General features: G+C 36.8%; 1 protein-coding gene across 1 annotated transcript in view; it reads right to left on the reverse strand.

Moving 5' to 3' along the window:
- The window catches only part of NEGR1 (neuronal growth regulator 1), a 583664-nt gene that overhangs the window by 276950 nt on the left and 283960 nt on the right, over window positions 1-22754 (reverse strand). Inside the window, exon 2 of the mRNA XM_063298127.1 lies at window positions 13668-13900. Coding sequence (XP_063154197.1) covers window positions 13668-13900 — 233 coding nt within the window. The remainder of the gene's footprint in view (window positions 1-13667; window positions 13901-22754) is intronic.

The raw sequence follows: 22754 nt of genomic DNA on the forward strand, positions 1-22754 counted from the left end.
CAAAAGCAGGTGGTGTACTTATTTCAAGATGAAAAAGGGGTTTGATAGAATTGTTATAGTGTCAAATTTCCTAATTCTGAAATGTAGTTAAAGGCTACTTTTATTTTATTTACTGAAATATTTTTTATAAAATATCTTTTGTCCAGTTACTGCCCAAGAAACTCACTATAATAACTGACCACACCATACAATGGAGAATTTGTGCATATAATTGGCAATTTAGTTCAAGGGCTATTACAAGATTAATATCCTGAGCAAATTAGTAGGTATCTCAGTAAAATTAACTGCAGTTGTATATGATCTTACATAATTATTGAATTTACATCAGTGAAACTCTTGCTAAGTTATGCTGGTTAAAACAGCAGTAAATATTGTGTGAAATGTCAGCAGATATTCATTGGCTCACACTGCATACCGCTTCGGCGGGAAGGTAACGGCGTTCCGAGTCGTCATGCTGGCCACATGACCCGGAAGTGTCTATGACAACGCCGGCTCCAAGGCTTAGAAACGGAGATGAGCACTGCCCCCTAGAGTCGGACTCGACTGGACTTTACGTCAAGGGAAACCTTTACCTTTACCTTACACTGCATTACCCAGAAGTTATTTCACCAGTAATAGATACTAGGACAGCAATTACTCAGAAGCATGACAGAATTGCCTATAGCAACTCCAACCAGGAAGCAGTTGGGGCAAGTGTGATGAAGTAGAGGAAGTACAGATATATTATAGGAGAGCAGAGGGAAACCTTTTGGTTTCTAAGGCCTGCAGTTAATTGATGAGATAGGGGGGAGCACTGAGGACATAAAGTAGGTAAAGCCACAGATGGAGGGGGCAGGGTTTAGGCAAGAACTTTGAAAAATATTTTCGGTTAAGTATGATATTTTACAGATTATTGTACAACAGTATGTGGCTTCAAGCTGTTATTCCAACTTTAACCCATAGATGCACAATCCATGATTCCAGAGGTTTCTGTGATGCCTCTAATTCTTTCATGCAGGAACATTTACTGGATGATGTACACGAGAACAAATGGTGCAGGGATGATGAATGATAATTGATGATGTTCAAGAAAGCTATGGGTTTTTTACTCTGGACTTGCCTTCTTCCTAGTTTCAATAAAGACACTTTCCCTCTTTTCAACATGTGGCCTCCAACACATTCCACACTGAATTTTGACCAAAGATGGACTCATCTTTCAAAGCCACTGAAAGCTTATATTATACTGTATATGACTATCCCTTATCTGGGGGTGGCGATGACCAACAGGAAGCTCTGGTGTGGGCTGGCCCATGAAGTCACAAACAGTTGGAAGCGACTGAACGAATAAACAAAAAATATTAATCTGGATCTAACACCAAGTCTTTATTAACTGCCTGCAAGAGTTTCACACCTTTCTAAATGAGCTTGTAAATCTCTGAATGGGGTTCAGGATCTCACAGACCATTACTGTTACATATTTTCTCCCATCTGATTCCCAGAGTACATTTTTGGAATTTTTTTAAAGGTAGAAACTCAATTAAATGTGAACCGTATACCGCATTTCATTTATGGCAGAGTAGAGATCTGCTCTTTACCTTTTGGGAGATGGGCAGTGATAAATTTGATAAATAAATAAATAAAGGTTTATCATGGCTACGATACAAGTGATCTACCTGGTGCTTCCCCATGTTTGAACAGATGATTCTTACAAACTGCTTTAAACCCTCCCTTTTGCAAAAGCATTTGCAAGCTGTCTCAGGTGGTACCCATGAGTGCCTTGGTCTCAACATTCTACTTTTCTCTGTTGAGTTCTGGCCAGGTTTACAGACTAAGCAGATGAACAAAAACTCATACTATTTTTTTGTATACTTAAGTGACATAGGACTGTCAAGTTTACCACTTTATATACTGGAAAGTATATAAGGAGGAGGATTTATAGTCACAGCAATGACAGCATCCATGTGATCACAATAAAAGAGTGTAAATATGTATTTTGCAGAATGATTGCCTGCCTATTGTTTTCTAAATCTTACCAAGCTACTTCGCCATCCAGTACAAATTTGCTCAATCTTTGTTTTTGTTCATAGAGAAAAGACAAGTTGATAACAGTGGCTGGCATCAAGAAGTTAATTTTATAACAGACAGACATCTCAAGCAGTAGCAATTTAAAAGAGCAATGCTTTGTCAGTTTTAAGTGGGAAGTGGTTGCTAGTATGATTATAGATGTCTTCTGCATATTTATTTTGCCCCACTTTAAATAAATTTGTATAAGATTTATCTTGTTACTTCCAAATACAAGTCCCCCTTGGCCAAATTTAGGAAATAAATTAGTCTTCACAAACATTGCAGAGACTAAATCAATACAATAATATTTATGGAGGCATTAGGGAGGTTTATTAGTAGAAAGGGCAGCACCCGTTACACTGGAAATATTGAACGTATTTAATTCAAAAGCATCAATTGCAATGACACACTGAATCTATAAATTGTATTTACATGTACAGATAAATGAATGCAGATATATGACATAGGAAGGGAGCAACATGCTTGGACAGAATCAAAATACTGAAGAGAAGTGAAAATGTGAACAGAGAGACTATAGGTTTTAGTAAAGCCCTGAGCTTCCTATGCCTAGCTATCTCATTTTCATTCATGTCAGAGAGTTCAATATTTTCCATGTTTTGTCTGCTATTATTTTCCAGATACTATGAAGGTGTCCAGTTATTCAGAACTGGTCCTTATTCAGATAACTGTAAAAACATGTAGTGTATTGGTTTTATCCTGAAATCCATGCTCAAACATACCAGCATAATAATCCACTCAAGATGCCTGAATACTTTTCAGTATTGCAAAGGTAATCCTAATTCATTTTAGAATCTGGCTGACTTCTGAAATTTCAAAGATTCTACATTTTTATAGTGGAAGTTTATTATATTCAAAAAGGTTTCAAAATAACAAAAGCAGTTATGATTTTATGGGGATGGAAGGAACCCTTTGATAATTGCTGAACTGACTATTAGGCAGAATGTGATGGGCACTATAGGCAACTGACTTTGAATGCTGTCAAGGTTCCATGAACTGTTATTTAAAATCTTGCATATATACATTTTACTGTATACACATAAATCATGTAGAATAGTCATGTGGAATGACACAGTAAATGGGAAATTCTGTACGTTCAGATCTGGGAAAGCCGATATATTACCACCCAAAATTACCAATGATAATTTTTAGATTAGAACATCTGGTACTGCCTCTTACAGAGCAGTGCCTTAAACACACTGCCACAATGTAAGAAATACTAGATTTCTTAATGCTATGCATAAGATCCATGATAGTGTTGCTCTGTATAGAATCTTAGTCAAACAGGATAGGCAAGCATATGCACTTAATGAAGTGCAGTAACTGAGTAATTAGCAGGTAACTATCATACCACACATGACTTTAAACTAATCTAGTCCTTACTATTCCATTCATTTTTATCTCCCTCAAGTTTACTTGGTTGATTAAAAGCTTCTACTAATCATTTTTTGCTGAATTGTCCTGAGTTACTTTTGTGAATCAATAATAACAATTCTGCTTGGTTTAAAATATCAGTTGAAAGCCATTATTGGGTAGGGGTTAATATGTTGGACTAAGACAGGGAAGATTCAGGTTTAAACCCAACCTTAGCTGTGGAAAATCACTGGGTGACTCAGGCCAGCCATTCTCAGCTAAACCTACAAGGGTTATGTGGATTCAAATGAAGAGAGACATCCATGTAATCCACCTTGAATTCTTGGAGGAAAGGTGGGACATATATCTAACAGATCAGTCAATCATAACCCAAGGTAGATACAGTTGAGACTTGACTTCTAATTAGGTTCTACATGCAGCCTAATAGTGGAGCACCCATCATTTATTCTCATTATGGGCAACAGAAAACCATTCACTATCCATCATAGTCCCAATATAAACACATTAAAACCATGAATACATTTTATTGAACAAGACAAGTTATATAAAACGGTCTGAAATCATAACAGAATGAAAGAAGTTATCAACAGTTTTATCTTATCTATGCCTTTGAAACTTCACGTCAGTGGTACAGCTTTCTCCATCTTCATCTTCATGTCAAATAGTGAAGTGATAGTTCCAACAGAGACACTCCATAGGCCAAAAGCTGGTTTCCCATTAGACAGTACTAGTGCAACAGACATTATTTGTAGTCTGCATGTCAATGGAGAACAATATTCTTTTCTGTGCTAGACCTGCCTGTTCATGGAAAGATAATGAGAATAAAATAAAGTGAAACTGCTACTGTATAATACTGAATAATGAGGGATAAATTTGCATCAACTTACATACTTTTCTTTTACATATCCCAATCAGAATCCAGATCCTCCCACTGATTCTGGGAGCTAGTGGTTTTTCTGGTGCCTGTACTCAGTGATTCTCCTATTGGGAAATGTTATGTGTCATTGATACAATAGTACCTCATTCCACTGTATTGGAATTCAGTCTCCAAATACTATTCTCTGTAGTATTGTATGCCATGGATTTTCTCCTGCAAGAAATAAAAATCATGAAGATTCAGGCAGTAGTAACAATGAGTAGAATACAATACAACAAATATGTTTCTGATTGTGTTTCCAGTTTGTGGAGAAAACTAAATTTCAGTGTTTTTATCTGTGGCTAAATAGGGTCTAATTCATGCACAGTTTAGCAAGCAATAATTATTTGTTGAATAAGAAATGGTTAATTCAGTCCATGGCATCTCATAGGTAGGAAAGAAAAGTAGATACTCTTTGGTATGACTTTGAATGCTTTGCATATCTTGGTATTCCCTAGTAGTCTAGGTAGATAATGACAGTAAAGCCTGTTTAAAAGCATAGGATCTCTTTCCATAGTGGCTTTTTGTCTTTGCTTACCTGATTTTGTGACTTCAGTTGTAAGGGTGGATAATTCGATGAGAGTCTGTATCTGGAATCTTGAAAACTAACTTCCTGAAAAATACTAGAGTGCACATATCATTGATGCAAGTTAAAGTCTTCTTTAAGTTGAGCTTGACTCCTGGTGACTATATGGACATCATTCAAATAAATAAACAATCTATGTTGAATTTTATTTGAACAGAAGTTGGATATAAATTGTGTAAAATTCAAATAAATAAGTAAAAATTACCTGTTCTTTCTGGTTGTCATCAAATTCTATGTACTCTTAGTTGTCCAGATAGTAAGATACAGTGATGCAGCCCCATATTATTGTAAATTAATTGCATTACTTTCCTGAATTTTATACTCCTGAGGATGCACTGTGACTGATTGCTGAATTGCTAAAAAATGTAGCTACCAAAACAGTTGATAAGTCAATGTGACATAGATGAAACAGGATAATCAACTAACATTTACTGTTGACTTCAGCTGGCTTCACTTTACACATACAACTATTTTTTTCAGGTATACTAATGACTAATTGAGCAAACATAACATTCCATTTAATCACCATTCATCTCCAACACATGCTAAACTTTGTCCTACCAATAGGCTGTTGTTTGCATGATGTTGTAAAACCAAATATCTTGATTTTATACAGATGGCATAATGAAAGGATAGGACTGATATGTATAAAAAAACAGCTGTTGACTGAGGACTTATGTCAGTTACGTCATTCATGAGTTATGAATGGGATTCAATTTTCCTTTACTAAATACCTTTATATATTATTTTGAATACACACAGGTGGGGGAAACTGGACTGCATCTATTCTGCATGTTTCTATTTGCTCCACATTTCAACATAAGCTTCCAAAGAACCATAGGGGGATGGGGGATGTTATCATCTATTAAAAAAAAATCAGTCTCCCTTGCCAGGAAAATAGTTCATTTATGTGCTGGCTAGTGTCCACAGAGGGGTCATGAATTCTGCTGGATATGAGTTATCATCCTATCATCAGTCTCCCTTCCTGAGCTGACTAACTGATATCAGGTGTGGTATTTTAAAATCCCAGGCCATTTGTCTTGAATGAGTTCAGTATTCATATTGGAGTTACAGACAAAAAGAGTTTGCTCTGATATGCCACTGGCTCAATGCATTTTGTAGGACACATTCTTGATCAGTCCCCAACCCTATAGCCCCTGTATTCCTGATCAGTCCATTTTCTAGTAAATATTAGATTTGTTTGATAGCAGATAGCTTACAATATAAAGACTGTGTGGAGAGAAATACTAAAGTTAGCACTATAACTTTTTATAATATTCCAGAAGTCCCTCAAGACCTGGCTATGTCATCTGGCCTGGGGGGCCCAGGGGACCAGTGACATTCTAAGATGGCTCCACTACCGTGGCTAATATTTACTCTCTATTGTGCCTTGTGGTTTTATATTTTAATACGGACTGTTTTAATATATTTTTATAGTGATTGTTTTTATATTGTTTTAATAATTGTTGTACACCACCCAGAGTTACTTTTTGTGAGATAAGTGGCCATACAAATTTGATTGATTGGTTGATAAGTAAATAAATAAATACTCTTGAGCCTGATGCTTGTGTGAAAGAAAAATAGACAAGTTTAATTTAGGAAGTAACATGGAGTTCCTTAAAACTATCTACAACTAAGAGCCTGCATTGTGCTCTTCTCCACTATAGAGAGAGTACAAGTCAGTTAAGTACCTCAACTGTACAGGCTAGATACAGAAGACTGAACTGAGGAAGGAAAGGATGAGAATATCTGCCTAACTACTAGGAAACTTGTTACACAAAGGTGCACAAAGGAAGTCTTAGACAAAGAAAGGAAATACTGTAAAGATAAAGAGCCACTCTGCTAACTCTCTCTGTATTTACTGCCCCTAGTGGTCAGCTGGATTATAGGAACAGAAAGCTGGTGCATGCGAAGTTGAATTCCAACAAGATTGTCAATAGATTTGTTCTCTGTACATTAGTAGTGAGTGTTGTATGAAAAGACAGTAAACATGTTTCTTCCTCCCCTTTGATGTATGTTGATTTAGTTCATGATGAAGTCTACAATAATCTAAATAATAATATTGTGAATTTCTTTTTTCATGTTGTGGTGTTTTTGGTTCCAGGAAGCCTCACATTTTCAGAAGCTGCAATAGTGAGGGAGATAAGAAGCTATTACATGGCATGTATGTATTTAATAGTATTTGTAAACCAGCCCAATCAGAATATTTTAGTTCCAGTAAGACTCCAAGTGCAGAAATGAAGGCAGAACTCCAGATAATCCTGCATAACTAGGAAACCATTTGTTTCTTATTTATGCTGTTTCTTATGCTTATGTTTTTAAACAAACCAGAATGTGATGGGCCAATTATGACTGATATTTCATTTTTATTATTTGATCCCAGGATAAGCATAGCCAGTGCCCTATGAGATGTGTTTAATGTATGCAGAACACAGAAATCCAAGCCAGAGGTTTTTGGCTTATTGTTGACACAAAGCATTGAAAATAGATAAAATGGAAGCAGTGCTAGTAGTAGAGTTAAAAAGAAATAGATCTCACAATTACAAAGAAAGATTTCATTCTGACTTTTTCATTGTTAATCTATGTCTGCACTTGAGGCTTAATTTTGAAAGAGAGGCAATACTGTATATTTGGACATTTTTACCATTCTGGAAGTGAATAGTGACATTTCCCTCATGTCATGTTATAGTAACATGTCCTTAGGTCAATAGAGTTCACCTTGTAGGGCAGAAAGAATTTCAAATGTTAAAAGAATCTGTCCATTTTTTCCTCAAATTTTCTCCTATTTCATGTTTTGCCATGCTGTGATGCCAATCATCTACACACACTGTCAGTGCAGTAATTTTTTGCTTTCCTTTTTGAATCTACTTTTCTTTTCAGTATTTTTGTGCTTTCTTCCAATAATATTACTTGCTGTAAGTATTTCAGATTCAGGCTATGGTTCCTTATCCACTTACCTTGGAGCAAGCTCTATTGAACTCAGTGAGTTTGAACTCAGTGAGTTTACTTCTGAGTAGATATGTATTGGATTGCACTATGCTTGAATTACTCAAGAAGAAAATACCAATGTCGCTTGGGTCACATTTTCCCTAGCAGCCATAGTAACTCAAATGTAGACAATATAAATAGAGAAATGTTAAATGTTAATGTCAAAAAACATCTCAGTTCTTTCAACAACCAATTTTATCATCTCAAAATTGAGTTGTTAGAAACAACTGTTTCATATCTTTCTATTGAGTCTTACAAGTGATCAGGGTTTTCTTTTTTGTTTTAATTTTAAAATACACATGATTCAGCCTAAGACAATATTTATAAATATAAATGAAAGCCTAATTTGAGGCTCAAGCTTTGATGGCAAGTCCATGTAAATCAGGACCAGAATTACTCTCTATTTGAGTTTTACTACATACGTTATCAAGCCCTACTTTTGATTAAGGCCCATACCTTAATGAACTTGGCCTAGCAGCGTCAGGCATCTGACTAATGCTTCCAAACTAAGCCACATTTTGTAAAATATCGCAATATACTGTATACCCAGCACACAGAATTAGCATCAGTTTCATTTCTGGGTATACTTTATGGAAGGAAGGAAGGAAGGAAGGAAACAGTTACACATATCCTAAACCAAACTAGAAACTAAGCTTCCTCATAAAAATTTCAAAGTATGGCACTGCATGGGTGCGTGCATACACAAACTTTCACATCATTGCTTTAAGCTATTATTATTATTTCCTTATTCTTATTTCAGAACACAAAGTTCCTAGTTATAGATGTCTGTAAGTATATTGGCAGATTTTTTTTCTACACACCTACATTCAGCTCCATATTTATGACTTGGACAAATTATTGCTGCAGACTCCTTCAATAAGAATTTAATTTTTGACATCGACAGATTCTTAGGATCTCTTATGCTGAACAGTATTTCTGTAGCACAAGCTGCTGCTGTTCATTCCCTATATTCAGAGGCATCTCAGCTGTTAAATTTATTGCTAGTTTTTTAATCCAATCTTTTCTACAAGGAATTCACTAATTTCATTTATTGCAACATCCTTTCAGGTAACTTAGGCTGAAAAAGTTGCTTAATAAATTGTGGATGAACATTATATTTAGGACAAGGGTTGCCCAAAAAATCTTGGTACTGTTACGAAGTACAAGAGTTTCCATTTTCAGAAAGTGGCAACTGAATAAGCATTAGTAGCCATTACAACATATTTCATGTAAAAACATTAAATAACAAATATAGGAGCCAAGATAAAACAACATAATCAAGATACGGTCTCAACCACACAACCTGGGCCTCAGGCTCTGCAACAAAGGTTCTTAAGGCTTTACAGAAATCCAGTAGGGTTGGGCCAGTGTAATCTCTGGGGGAATGATGTTCTAGAGGGTGGGAACCACAGCAGAAAAGGTTCTCATCCCTGGCATTCCCTAATAGACAGGATCCAGAGCATGCCTTTCCTGCTGGATCTCACAGTATAGGTAGATACAACTGAGGAGACTTCCTGCAAGTAACCTGGCCCCATGCCCTGAAGAGCTTTATAGATCACTAGCAGCACTTTGAAATCAACCTGAAAGCATATTGACAGTCAGTGCAGCTTGTGGAACACAGGCATCTCATGAGCCGAGTGAAAGGTGTCCATAACTGCCTGCACCACTGCATTCTGCACCAGCTGAAGCTTCCAGATGCTCTTTGAGGCAGCCCCATTCTGAGAGCTATGTCCAGTCTTGGGGCAACAGACTGTAAATCCATACACTAAAGTTTCAGTCGAATGAACACTTGGAAGAAGGTACATTGTCCGAACGAAAAGGACTGGGACTGAGTTGCATATTTGCATATGAAAAATCATCACCATTTGGGTATTCACCATTTCAGTGAATGGAAGAATTCTAATTCACTTTAGAGAATGTGAAGGCAGAACTAGGGTAATGTAATTCACAATTTAACACATGCCTGAAAAAATGCCAGTATTAGAGAAAAGTATTCAAAGGGACTTATATATTGTGGAATTTGTATAGCTGCAATGGTTATAAGCTTAAGTACATGCAAAATATTATGGGATTATTATTATTATTATTAATTCACATAAATACAGTAAATTGCAAAAATCCTGAGAAATTGCATTTAGAACTGCATACAATATACTAGGATAAATTCTTCCTATAGTTTTTTTAAAATTATTGGTTATGTCTAAAACTTGAGTTCATATGACAGCAGTCAAACAGTAACTATACTGCTGCTAAAACAAAAGACCTGGCATTTATTAGAATAATTCCTTGTTCCATATTTTCCAGCATATAGCAATATTAATAAAGCAATGACTTCAATTACTCTCTACTGTATATCCTTAACCTAGAGACTTCAGGGTGCTTTAAGTAAGAGCTCTAAGGGTATTTGGCAGCATTTATCAAACAAACATACAAATAAACACTTCTATATTCTGTTATGATAAACATTACAAAATGACTATCATATACAGTACTAGTTCATGAAGCACTAGGGAAGCCCAGAAGGATTAACCCTGTCATCTGAAGTACAAAAAAATCTCATTATAAAAACCTTATGTTGAAAATCGGGAAAGCCATAGCTGGTGAAGTGGACAATATCACATGAAATGAACCAATGATCCGACTTAGGATTCAGCATCCTACATGTTACTGATAGTTATCCTTGTAAGTCCCCAGACTTTATTACAAGATAAATGCTACTAAATAAACAAAGCAACACATTGTCTTTTTCCAATCATTGATCTTTTTATCTTTTGTAAAAAAAACCCACAAAGTATTTCTAATCTGATTTTCATTGTTTATATTTTATTAGAACTTAAATACAGAAAGCTAAAGTGACAGCATAAAAGGGCATTTTAGGAAAACAATAGAGAGCAATCAGATGGTCCCAGCTTTATGTCCCTGCCAAACAGGGCGTTTTGCACTGCAGCTCACGAGATCAAAGGCTTCCCTCATCTCATTGCTAACTCCCAAACCACTTGTCCCGCAGAATAGTTAATTAGGGCATGCCTAATCCCTGAGAAGGTTATTAACACAAAATGATGCTCTGTTATATAAAATGCACAGCAGCATCAATGGTGATAAATATCTAAATGTTCTGGGACTTTCTAACCATTCAGTTAGAAATGTATCTGGAAACCTACCATGCAAATCATCATGTTCAAATGTGCACCTGAACTTGTGTTGCCATGACAAGGATGAAGGAGATTTCTGAACAACAGTATGTTTGACAGCATGTTTTTTTTTTTTTTTTTTGCATAGGAAAATAAATTTCCAGGAAACACTGTCTTCAGTGACATTTATACTGGTTTCAGTTTGACCCTGGTTGTGATAATGATATCTGTCTCTCTCGAACTTTATTAGTACTCGCAGGAAATTATTTTAATGGTGATTTTTTCATTATAAAAAGATACTGGAAGACCTTTGCCTATCAAAAAAAAATACTCTTCTATGCTACCTATATCAAGTTGCCATTTCTATTTTCTTTGCCACACAGTAATTGTTAGTATTTTGTAGCTCCTAAAGGAAAAGCATATTCATTGACCCAAATTCCTGAGTTCCTCTGAATCTTATCTACAGTATTTTCAGAATGTCATACACATTTCAGAGAATGTGCTTTCCCCCCCCCAAATGTGTACAATTTTATTTCTTTGACAGAAGACCTTCTTTTGCCTACCACCATCAGTAAAAGCATGGAATATGATTTGATTCATACATTTTGGCTCTCAGATTATGGAACCACATACCAGGCACTTTTGGTACTTTCTCCACTGACTCTTGTCCAAAGCATCTTTTTTTCAGGGTTTTTGGCAGCATTCAACAAATTTGGTACCTTCCAGACATACGGGCTTCAATTCCCAGAATTCTCAGCATGGCATGGCCATTAAGGCTGAAGAATTCTGGGAATTAAAATTCTCACATGCAGGGGAGTCTTGGCTAAAATCAATTTCAGAATAATTGATTTTTTTTTCTCCTCCAATATCTTCTTAATATGGGCTGCATATATTTCTTTTTTAATGGTTTATTAGCCACTCTGAGGGAATCTTATTTTGGGGATGGAAAAAACAGAATTACACAGAGATGATGCCAGCAGGGGTCACTGTTTGAAAAGAGACATTATAGAACAGAATGACTTAAATAAAGTGCCTGGCAGAATAGCCTTCATAGGCCCTAAAACAGCATCCAACCAAGCCAACCAAGCATTCATTAAGTATGACCTGGTTCATATGGTAAATTTGGCGAAATTTGGTTAAGCTTAGCATATTGCCTGAATGAGCACCGTTGCCCAAATTTTAGTTAAGGTAGAAAACTTTAACAATAACCTAAAGCTGTGGTTTGTATTAGACTAACCAAACCTAGCCATGATAACTAAGGGTTTTAGTTTACAACTGAACAGCCATTATCCTCAAAGAAAATAATATGAAGTACAAAAGTAGCTGCAAAGCCAAGCCACACCCATATTTAATCCATTGTTGATGATAAATATATTAGTGCTACATGTGAACATGGCTGATGAACAAGCATCTCCTCTGACAATATAGGCCATCCTTTTTCACTTTTTCGAGGTCTGATATATATGTTTACTACAAACAACTTGACAAAGATTCTGTACTTTGGCTAACTATGAAACCATGATCATATATCAATTATGGTGGAAAATATTAGATCTATTAGATATTTGAAGTATTGGTTAATCAAAAAGTGGTCTAGCAAATCTAATGCACAGACGCTGTAAAAAAATAGGCTTTTCTCTCTTAAATAATGTTTGTGAATGAAACGACAAAATATCACAATAGTCAACAGAAAACTTCAGTAAATAATCTAATTTACATCTCTAATGGAGAAAAATAGGATGGCAATGTTGGCTGTAGAGGAGACAACAGGCTGAAAATAATTTATATTTTTATTTGTACCTTCACGAAAATGAGGAGATGCTACACTGAACTGAGAAATTTGCTCTACTTTTGCATTATATTGATGGAATAATAGGTTCAAAGGGTAAAAGAGGGAGGACATCTCACACTGCAAGATAAAATATGCAAAAGAAAGAGATGAAAAGAAGTCGCTGTTGTTTTAGACTGAATGCTGAATTGAACAGCAAGAAAGAATAGGATTTACTTAATACAAATTCATAATTACTCAAATCATTGTGGATATAAATTGTTTTAACTTGTAACTAAACTGTTGAGTAATATCTGAAATAAGCTTGGCTCAAAATAACTCAATAAAAAAAAACAACATTAGAACAGAAGATGACACTTATCTTTAATACTTTTTTTTCCTGGTGGTTGTTTCATAATGGTATCTAGCTGTGGCAAACAAAAAGTATTATATAAGAGGAAGCATTTCAGCACACTTGTGCATATTCCATGCTGGGAGACCGAAGAACAAAAGCTTTCTCATAACAAGACTTCTGATTATAGTTCTAACTTTTGGAGTTAGAATATAAAATTAAGCATCTCTTAATTTTAATAAATACCACACTTCTTTCTGCAAGCACAAATCCATCCTCCCATCTCTCTTTTACATGAACATACATACTCCCACACATTTTGACATACATATTTGTAATTGACTACAATTATGTAACTGTATTTTTAATTTGTGGCATCAAGAAAAGCGATAAATGAATTAATTGAAATTACCTGTTAAAATCAAATGCCAAATCAATTCTGGCTGTAAAAATTAAAGTATTTTTTTTTTAAAAAAATGAATAACTGATACCTTTTACAGTTAAGTACACCTGCATGGTTCTGGGCGTGTGTTGGGTCTGCACTGAACAAGTATACAGACCATCATCTGACACATCCACATTCTGTATCTGGAGACTGTATTCCCTTTTATTTGCTGTGGCAATTGAAACTCGAGGATCTACTGACCACTTGTCTCCTCCTGCAAAAATAATACTTGATCGGTTCAGCCAGGCACCTTTTGAAGCTCCATCTTCCAAGTAACATCTATAAATAATAATTAAAAAGTCATAATTAACAGAATGCTTTTAGTTTCCTAGAAAAGTTGTTTTTTTAATGTTATTAATGACTTACATAGTTATGGAGTGATACTTTTCCAGTAAAAAGAATGGCTACCTTAAGAATTGCCACTAATATCTGGTTTATGAATCTTTGTAGGAAATTTGTGAGTTCCTTCTTAGAATAAATATCCAAAGAACTATGAAGTAAATCAGAAAATCTCTATAACTACATTTCTTAATGCCTCATTGTTCACCCAACCTTTTCTGTCATTATTTACCCAGTCCCATTTTTTAATGACAGGAGAATGCAGTTATTTGAAATTCTGATAATAAATCAAAATGCTTCTTATTTCCTAGGCCTGTGCCAGTCATTTGATGAGGTATTAAGATCTATCTTGACTATTATTCTGTTTTTCTGAAAAAAGGCCCCAAGGAAATACAAGCAACTAATCAGCCATGAACCAAGACTTCAAAAGACCTTGTCCACATTTTCCAAATATATTTCTTGCCTATTGTCAGAACCTAAATACTAGGATAAGTAGTTTTCTTAACTGATCCACCAATGTATTACTCACATTTGTTACATTAATATGTGCTGAAGAGCATCTGCTTTTTTTTTTTTTAAATCACTTTAAAATGGGCAGAGAAATAGATTTACCAGTACCTCAGTGGTAGTGATTCCAGTAATTCTTATACCAAATGCTGATATTTTTGTATATTACTTACTTAAAATAACTTGTAAATAATTAGAATACTACAGTACATAATTCAATACAATACAGAAATCCTATTCATACTAATGGAGCCAATACATCTTAGGAAGGAACAATACTTCAGTCAGTGTGTCAGACTTCAGCCTCTCAAAGCTGCATTTGGAAAATGCTCCATTACAGATTGAAGAGTGGTTCTTTTAAACGAGCACAGTACATCTAGAGAATGAAACACACATCCATTGGAAAAGGTTTGACAGAACATCTACACAGTCCCTCAGGGGTATGAACACCATGCAGAAAATTGCTACAAAATCCCAAGCTGAATTCAACAGGGTAAGTCACTGCCAACAGTATGAAACTAATCAGTTCAAAAATAAAAAACAAAGAAAGAAAGAAGATATATCGCAGAATCTAATTTACAGCTATGTTCATCCTCTTGCTAAAACAAAAGCAAGAGGAATCCTCATAGATTGTATTAAGAATGACTGGTTCTCCATATTTATTTAAAGATATATAGCCAGGTTTTTAAAATTAAAATATCTGTATAGTGTTATGCATATGTGATTAAAGCATGAATATTATCCAGGAATTATTAGGCACTTCATTGTCCTTTGAGAAACCTATTCATATATTTAAAATTAAAGATGGTTCTAACAGAAATTCTAAAAGGAATTTCTAGAGTGTAAAATGGCTTACTGTAAAATACCATATACATCTACTCTGAAGTAGGACCCTTTAATCACAATAAATTGTATTACCTGCTTCTATCTTGAAAGGCTCCCTCCAGTACACACTATCCTGGCTTGATCAAATATTACAAGTGAGTGTGTCATCTGTGTCCCCTACTCAAGTCCTGCTGTGCTGTCTCATCATGGCAAGGGGTAGTTCCTAGGAGGGATGAGTGAACCCTGGGACTATATGCCAAGAGTACATATTCCCAGCAGAGTCACTCAGGACACGAAGCTGCCCAGCAGGGAGCTATACTGAGCAGCAGCGATATAGGAAGATGGTGGATGACCACCTCAGTGACAATGGCAAAGGCATCATTTCATACTTTGAGGGAGAAGGCAATGGTACGGTCGCTCATGCCCTGGTTATCTCCAATGTAGACTACTGCAATGTGCTCTACATGGGGCTACCCTTGAAGAGTATCCAGAAGCTACAGCTGGTGCAAAACGCAGCTGCGCGGGTGATCTTGGGTCTCCCAAGATCAGCACATGTCACTCCTTTGCTCCATGAGCTGCATTGGTTGCCAGTATGCTTCTGGGTCCAATTCAAGGTGTTGGTTATCACCTTTAAAGCCCTATATGGCACGGGTCCAGGTTACCTAAGGGACCGTCTCCTCCCCACCACATCAACCCGTCCCACCCAGTCATGTAGAGAGGGCATGCTACGGACCCCGTCTGCAAGAGAATTCCATCTGGTGGGGTCCAGGAGGCGGGCCTTCTCTGCAGCAGCTCCCGCCCTTTGGAATATCCTTCCCCAGAAGTGAGATTGGCTCCCTCCCTCCTGGACTTTAGGAAACAGCTAAAGACCTGGTGTCATGATCACCGTTGCGATGCTTGTGACATCACAATGGCTTGCATGACAATGCAGGGAATGGGTACCGGGCGGATTAAGGGAAAAGGCAACTAGCTACAAAAGAGAGCAACAGGTGCTGGCAACAAAGTATCAACTCTAGCCGGAGGCACGGAAGAGAAAGATACAATGTTGCAAAGAAAGCAATTGACAAGACCAGACCAAGAGGCGCGCCCGAGCTGTCAAAGAGATTATGAACCTGATCGCCCGGCAATGAACCATCACCGGCCAGGGAAGCAATCAAGGAAACGCCCGGAGCACAGGAGGGGCTCCACGACCCCTCACCTACTGGCAACGGAACCGACGGGGCTCGGGGCGCACCCAGAGTAAGAAGGTGTGGAGCGCTGACCGGCACGGGCTATTTAAATCCCGTTCCGGCGTGCTCCACTCACTCTCAGCTTTCTTAAAGGGCACGCATACTATTACTCGAATAAATCCAGAACCTAAGCCTACACTAGCATCTGTGTTTTTACTGGGTAGCAGACAGAGCCTGACACCTGGTTCTGTAATTATGGCTGGGGCGGGAGAGAGAGTAGCCATTCCTGGGGATGGTTAGTTTCTTAGAAGGACCCAGCTCTGCCTGCAAATCATAAAGAACTTTCAGCCATTGAGGTTTTTATTATATTTATTGTATTATGTATTATAGTGCTTTATAGTTTTATATTTTTATTTTTGTTTTATTGTAAACCGCCCAGAGTCCCTTTTGGGAGTTGGGCGGTGATAAATTTGATTAATAAAAAAATAAAAAATGGTAAACTACTTGTGTATTGTACCAAGGTAACCACATGGATAGACAAGATAAAGCAATTGATGATAATGTGCCTGGTGATAGGCCCTGCAGGTTGAGTAGCCCACAACATGATTCTGAGGAAAAGCTGAAGATCTTTCAGAGTACTAATGGTGTTTATGATGTGACTAGATTAAAAGCCTTTGGGGTGTCGTGTTCCTAATGTTGCCATGCATAAAAAGGAAATCCAAAGCTGCAGAGAAAGAAATACAGTGGCAACTTGGAAAGTAAGAAGCATGAACATGGAAAAGCAAAACACAGTCAAAAGATCATACTGTTTACTACTCAGGACAACAAAACCACAGAAGAACAGCATTGCTTTCAGAATCAGGAAGGATATAGCAAAGACTGTATTTGGATACAGTGCAGTCAATGACCAAATAGTATCAATTAGATTTCACAGACAACCCTAATTATTATTATATTATCCAAATTTATGCTCCAACCACTGATATAGAAAAAGAAGAGTTTGACAAGTTTATGGTCAAATTTAATCTGAAATCGACAGAACATGCAAGCAAGATGTGCTGTTGGTGATTAGAGACAGGAATGCAAAGTTGGAAATATTAAGGAGGAAAATGTAGTTGGATTGTGTGGCCTAGGAAACAGAAATGACATAGCAAAAGGGTGTATACATTTCTGCCAGTTTTCTTCATTGCTAATACAAGTAGTCCTCACTTAATGACCAGCAACTCCACCGCTAAGTGAAGTGGTTGCTAAGTAGGAAATCACATGACTGTGACTGTGCTTTCCAGCTGGAAAGAGACAAGACTACTCAGTTTCACACCTTTAGCTTTTGTTTGCCTCCTAACCACTCCCCCACCCTTTGGAATGCTCGAGTGCCTGCTCACTGTCTTGTACACATTGAAAGGAATGCAATTTTGCCACAGCCAGGGCTGGGAGCCACAGGCACACTATGCAAACAGCTTACTCTCTTGAAATTCCTTCCTCTCCAATCTCTCTGTTCTGCAAGGGGGGGGAAAGGAAAAAGCCACAGGTGAGGCACAGGACAATGTGTGTTGACTATAATGGTGATCACATGACTGAGGGATGCTGTGAAGGTCGTAAATGGTCGTAAATTGGCCATAAAGTTACTTTTTCACCACCACCATAAATTCGAATGGTCGCTGAACAAGTGGTCAGTAAGTGAGGACTACCTGTACTATTTTCCAAAACAACCTCTATGTACATGGACATCAACAGATGGAATTCACAGAAATCAAACTGCGATATCATTGGTAAAAGTTGGTGGAAGAGCTCAGTTACATCAGTAAAGATGTGGTGAGGGGGTGATTGTGGAACAGATCATAAACTGCTCATGTGTAAGTTCCAAGTCAAACTAAAGAGGAAGAAAGCCAATCAGTTTCCATGATATGATTTTGATGATATATGCACCATTTTCAAGGAGAACATCAGAAATGACTTTGAAGTCCTGAATCTATTTGATAGGGAACCAAGGGAACCGTAGAATGAAATCAAAGAAGCAGTTAAGATAAATGTGAAAAGAGACTGCCAAACACCTATAAAAAGAAACCAAACTGGATATCAGAACAGAAGATAAAAATCTGAAGACAAGAACAGAAGCCAAAGCCAAAGGCAAGAAAGACAAAGATATCAGGAAGGAACTTAACAAATTATTTCAGAGAGCTGTTGGCAGAGACAAGAAGCAGTATTACAATGACATCTGTAAGACATCAAAGATGGAAAGAGACATAGAAAAACAAGGAAAATATTTCAAAAGCTCTCTGAACTCAGAAAGAGGTGCCAACTTTGAATTAGTGTGCCAAAGGACATCAATGGACAGAGAGTAAGTGACTCAAAGATCAAACAAAGATGGAAGGAATTTTCCCCTACTTACAAGAACCTCAAGCACCAAAAGATGAAGCTAGATCACCACTCTAGTCATTACCAGGCCAGACAGCTAGGAATTGATGAAATATCTACAGTATGGCAAGCAACATAAGCAAAATTGGTAAAGATTCTAACCAAATTATGCCAGAAAAGTGGCCAACGGACAGAAAGAGATCAATCTACACATCAAAACCAGTGAAATGAGATTTAACAGAGTGCACAATATCTTTAATTTCACATGATAGCAAAATAATGCTTAGGATCATCCAACACAGATTAGAGCCCTACATGGAAAGCGGAGATGCCAGATGTTCAACCTACTTTTAGAAAAGGCCCAGGAATAAGAAACATTATTGCTGATGCATGCTGGATAATTAAGAAAGCCAACGAATACCAAAAATAAGTCAATTTATACTTCATTGATTATACAGTACAAAGGCCTTTGATTGTGTCAAGCTGTGGAGTGTGCTTAGGAAAATTGTGTCAAGCTGTGGAATGTCCTTAGGAAAATGGTCCCAGAACCATTTTTCATTGCCTTCATGCAAAACCTGTATAAAGGCCAGGAAGCCACAATCTGGATGGAACATGGTGAAACAGACTATCTCCAGGTTGGCTATATACTTTCTCCTTATTTATTCAACCTATAAAGTAGGTATCTACTGAGGGAAGCTAGATTGGAAACAGATGGACAGAGCTGTATAACTGGAGGAAGATATACCAATAACCTGTGCTATGCTGATGACATTACTCTGGTAGCTGAAAATGCCATTGATCTGCAAGTTCTAGTAATGAAAGTGAAGGAACTCAGTGAAAAAAGGGACTAAGTTTAAATATAAAGAAGAACAAAGTAATGACAACAGATACAGCAACCAGCCTTTGAATTATCAGTGAAGATATTGAAGTGGTGGATAGCTTCTGTCTTTTAGGATCAACTATCAACAATAAAGGAACCAGCAGTCATGACATATGGTGTAGACTAGCACCTGATAGACTAGCAATGAAGACCTCAGAAAAGGTATTCAGATGCTATGGTGTGTCTGTACCTCCAAAGAGCAGAACAGTGCAGACAATGGCTTTCACTGTGATACTGTATGGAAGCAAAAACTGGACTTTTAAGAAGCAGGTTAGATAATTGACACCTGAACTTTGGGTGAGACTCCTGAGAATAACACAGATAGCCAAGAAACAAGCATATCAGTCAATCCAGAATGTTCACTTGAGGTACAAATGACCAGGCTCAAATTATCATATTTTGAACGCATGTGAAGACATAGCTCTCTTGATAATGTATAATGATGGAAAAGGTGAAAGGAAAGAGAAAGGCAGTATGACCAGCAGGAAGATGGATGGACTCAATTATGGTGGCCATGGGTGCACCATTAGAAGACATGAAGGACCAGGTTGTGAACTGGAGAAAATCTATGTAGTTGCTAAGAGCTGACACCAGTTTGATGACAAATAATCAATGCCATCTGTGACTGTCCACTGCTTAACCAACTTTTCTAACCAACACAGAGAAAAAACACTATTTGTTTCTAACCCTAACCCTAATTGATGAATAGGCATGTATTATATAAAACCAAAGGTTCTGTTAGGCATTTGTAGATGGCGAACTCAGCCAGATTATATGCATCAGTATATGTGATGTATTCTTGCATGTTTTCTTTTTGTTTTTTTTTTTATATTTAAGGAATATATATTAAATTAAAGTATTCAATATTTTACTAAGAAAAAGTTTGGGGAGGGGTTTTATTTGTGATTCCTACTTGAAACTATTTATGTCAATACACTGTTCAGTTACTCAATCCTACAATGCCAGTGTTCTTTTATTTTATACACACACACACACACACACTGTATATGTAATATATCTTGGCAGGAATAGCCCCACCAGGCATTAGGAGTGTGGCACAAGGTGTGAAATATGGAAAGGTGTTACATGATCTGGCACACCCATTATTTGGCCAAGTACCTCCTACAAAAAGATTGAAGTCAGGAAGGAGCTTCTTAGACTGCGCTGAGGAGATTGCTACTACACCTCAAGCAGAACAATTAAAAAGATGGAAATCTCAAGTAAAACATCTTCATAATTGGATAGAACTGCTTGAGGAGTTGCCTGGAGGTTAGGAGGAGGAGTGGATGGTTTGGAAATGTTTAAACAGATTGCACACTGGTTTGGCCAGAGTTAAAGATTATATGGAAAAATGGGGGTTTCTCCCTGAGGGCAAGGATATTTGCTGCAAATGCAGCAATATTCAAAAAACTACTCACCTTTTACAGTGCCCTTTGGGACCGACATGCACACAGAGTGACTTATTGATCAGAAACACCTCTGCCATCAGTGTGGCCTGGCATTGAGCTGGAGTTATATACATTTTATATTTTTATTAAACATTTTTAACTTTTTTTTAGTTAATACTCTCCCCCATTCTATTTCCTGCCCTTCTGACACAAAATGAGATGAGTGTTATTATTTAATTTTTTACTTACCTTATTGTAAAAGGTTTTATGTGTATAAAATTCTGTTTCCTAACTAAAATTGAGAGTCTTCAATTTTTTATTACCTCCTACAGAAAGTCCTCAATGTTTTATTACCTCATACAGAATATGTACTTTTATTTATTTTTTATTTTTTTGGCCTACTAAACCCATTCAAGATAATATGCTATGATAAAAAGTCCCAAACTGCTATTCATAGTGTTACTCCATTTTTTTTAAAAAAAACTTATATTATGCTGGCCACTTTTATTTTGAAAAAAGGGGTATCAATTTTGAACATGTTGTCCTTTCTGTCTGGATACCATGCTCCTCCTTCCCTTCTACCATGTTATATGTTACCAAAGGTGTTCTAATGGAGGGAATGACATTCAGCTTGGAAATTACATGGGATGACAATGTGAAGAAAGAGCCCCATGGGTTGAATTACATTTTCTATTATAATACCCACTATTACATTTGGGTTGAATTACATTTTCTATTATAATACCCACTATTACATTTGGAAAAAAACCTTTTTTGTATTCAGTGCTGTCCCATTTTGTTTAACCATTATCAGTAATTTGGTATTACTAACCAACTTGCTTAGAAGAACTCACTGGAAGGTATTTTTAAGTTTCAGTCACCACTTCTTTAATAACGGGCTACATCCTACCAGATAACTGAGATAACTGAGTCTCATGTAAAAGAAATAAAGAAAAAATAATGCAATTCCATCTTAGTATCACAATTGTACTGTGGATTACGGGGATGGCAGACTGTTCCCCTATTGGTATATAGGCCCCATCGCTCCTGGCCTTTCGGAGGAGTCTGAAGACCTGGTTCTGCCACCTCGCTTGGGGTGGAGAGGGGAATAGATCTACATGGGGATGGCTGCTATAGACCACTCCTCCCACACTTGGACTGTTTTAGATTTTTTCACCACTTGGACTTTTTATCTTTACTCTTATTTATATTATTTATTATTGTAATTTTATACTGTATATTTTATGATTGTTGTTTTAATTGATTATTGTAAACTGCCCAGAGTCCCCCAATGGGAGGAGATGGCCTGGGACAAATTGGTTAAATAAATAGAGAAAGGAACATATTTTTTACAGTGAATTGTTGACATGATTACTTATGATTGCATTCTTAAAAATAAAGCCTTCTCTGCAGTAAACTTCCTCTGATTCATAATCATTGCATTCCAATTGATTCAAATGAATATGTTTGCTGAAGCACAGTTAGATAAAGTTTGAATCTCAAATGGATAGATGAGCATACTTAGGGATACCCATAATACAGCTCTGTAAATTAAGAGAATTCTAGTGGCTTCCTCCTAGGATATCAGATAAAGTTTTGGAATAATTATGACACATCCTCACTAGTTTGTTTTTTACTCAAAAGCATCCTTTGCCCTGAGAACCACTCCT

Source organism: Candoia aspera, chromosome 3, assembly GCF_035149785.1.
Source record: "Candoia aspera isolate rCanAsp1 chromosome 3, rCanAsp1.hap2, whole genome shotgun sequence".
Taxonomy (NCBI): domain Eukaryota; kingdom Metazoa; phylum Chordata; class Lepidosauria; order Squamata; family Boidae; genus Candoia; species Candoia aspera.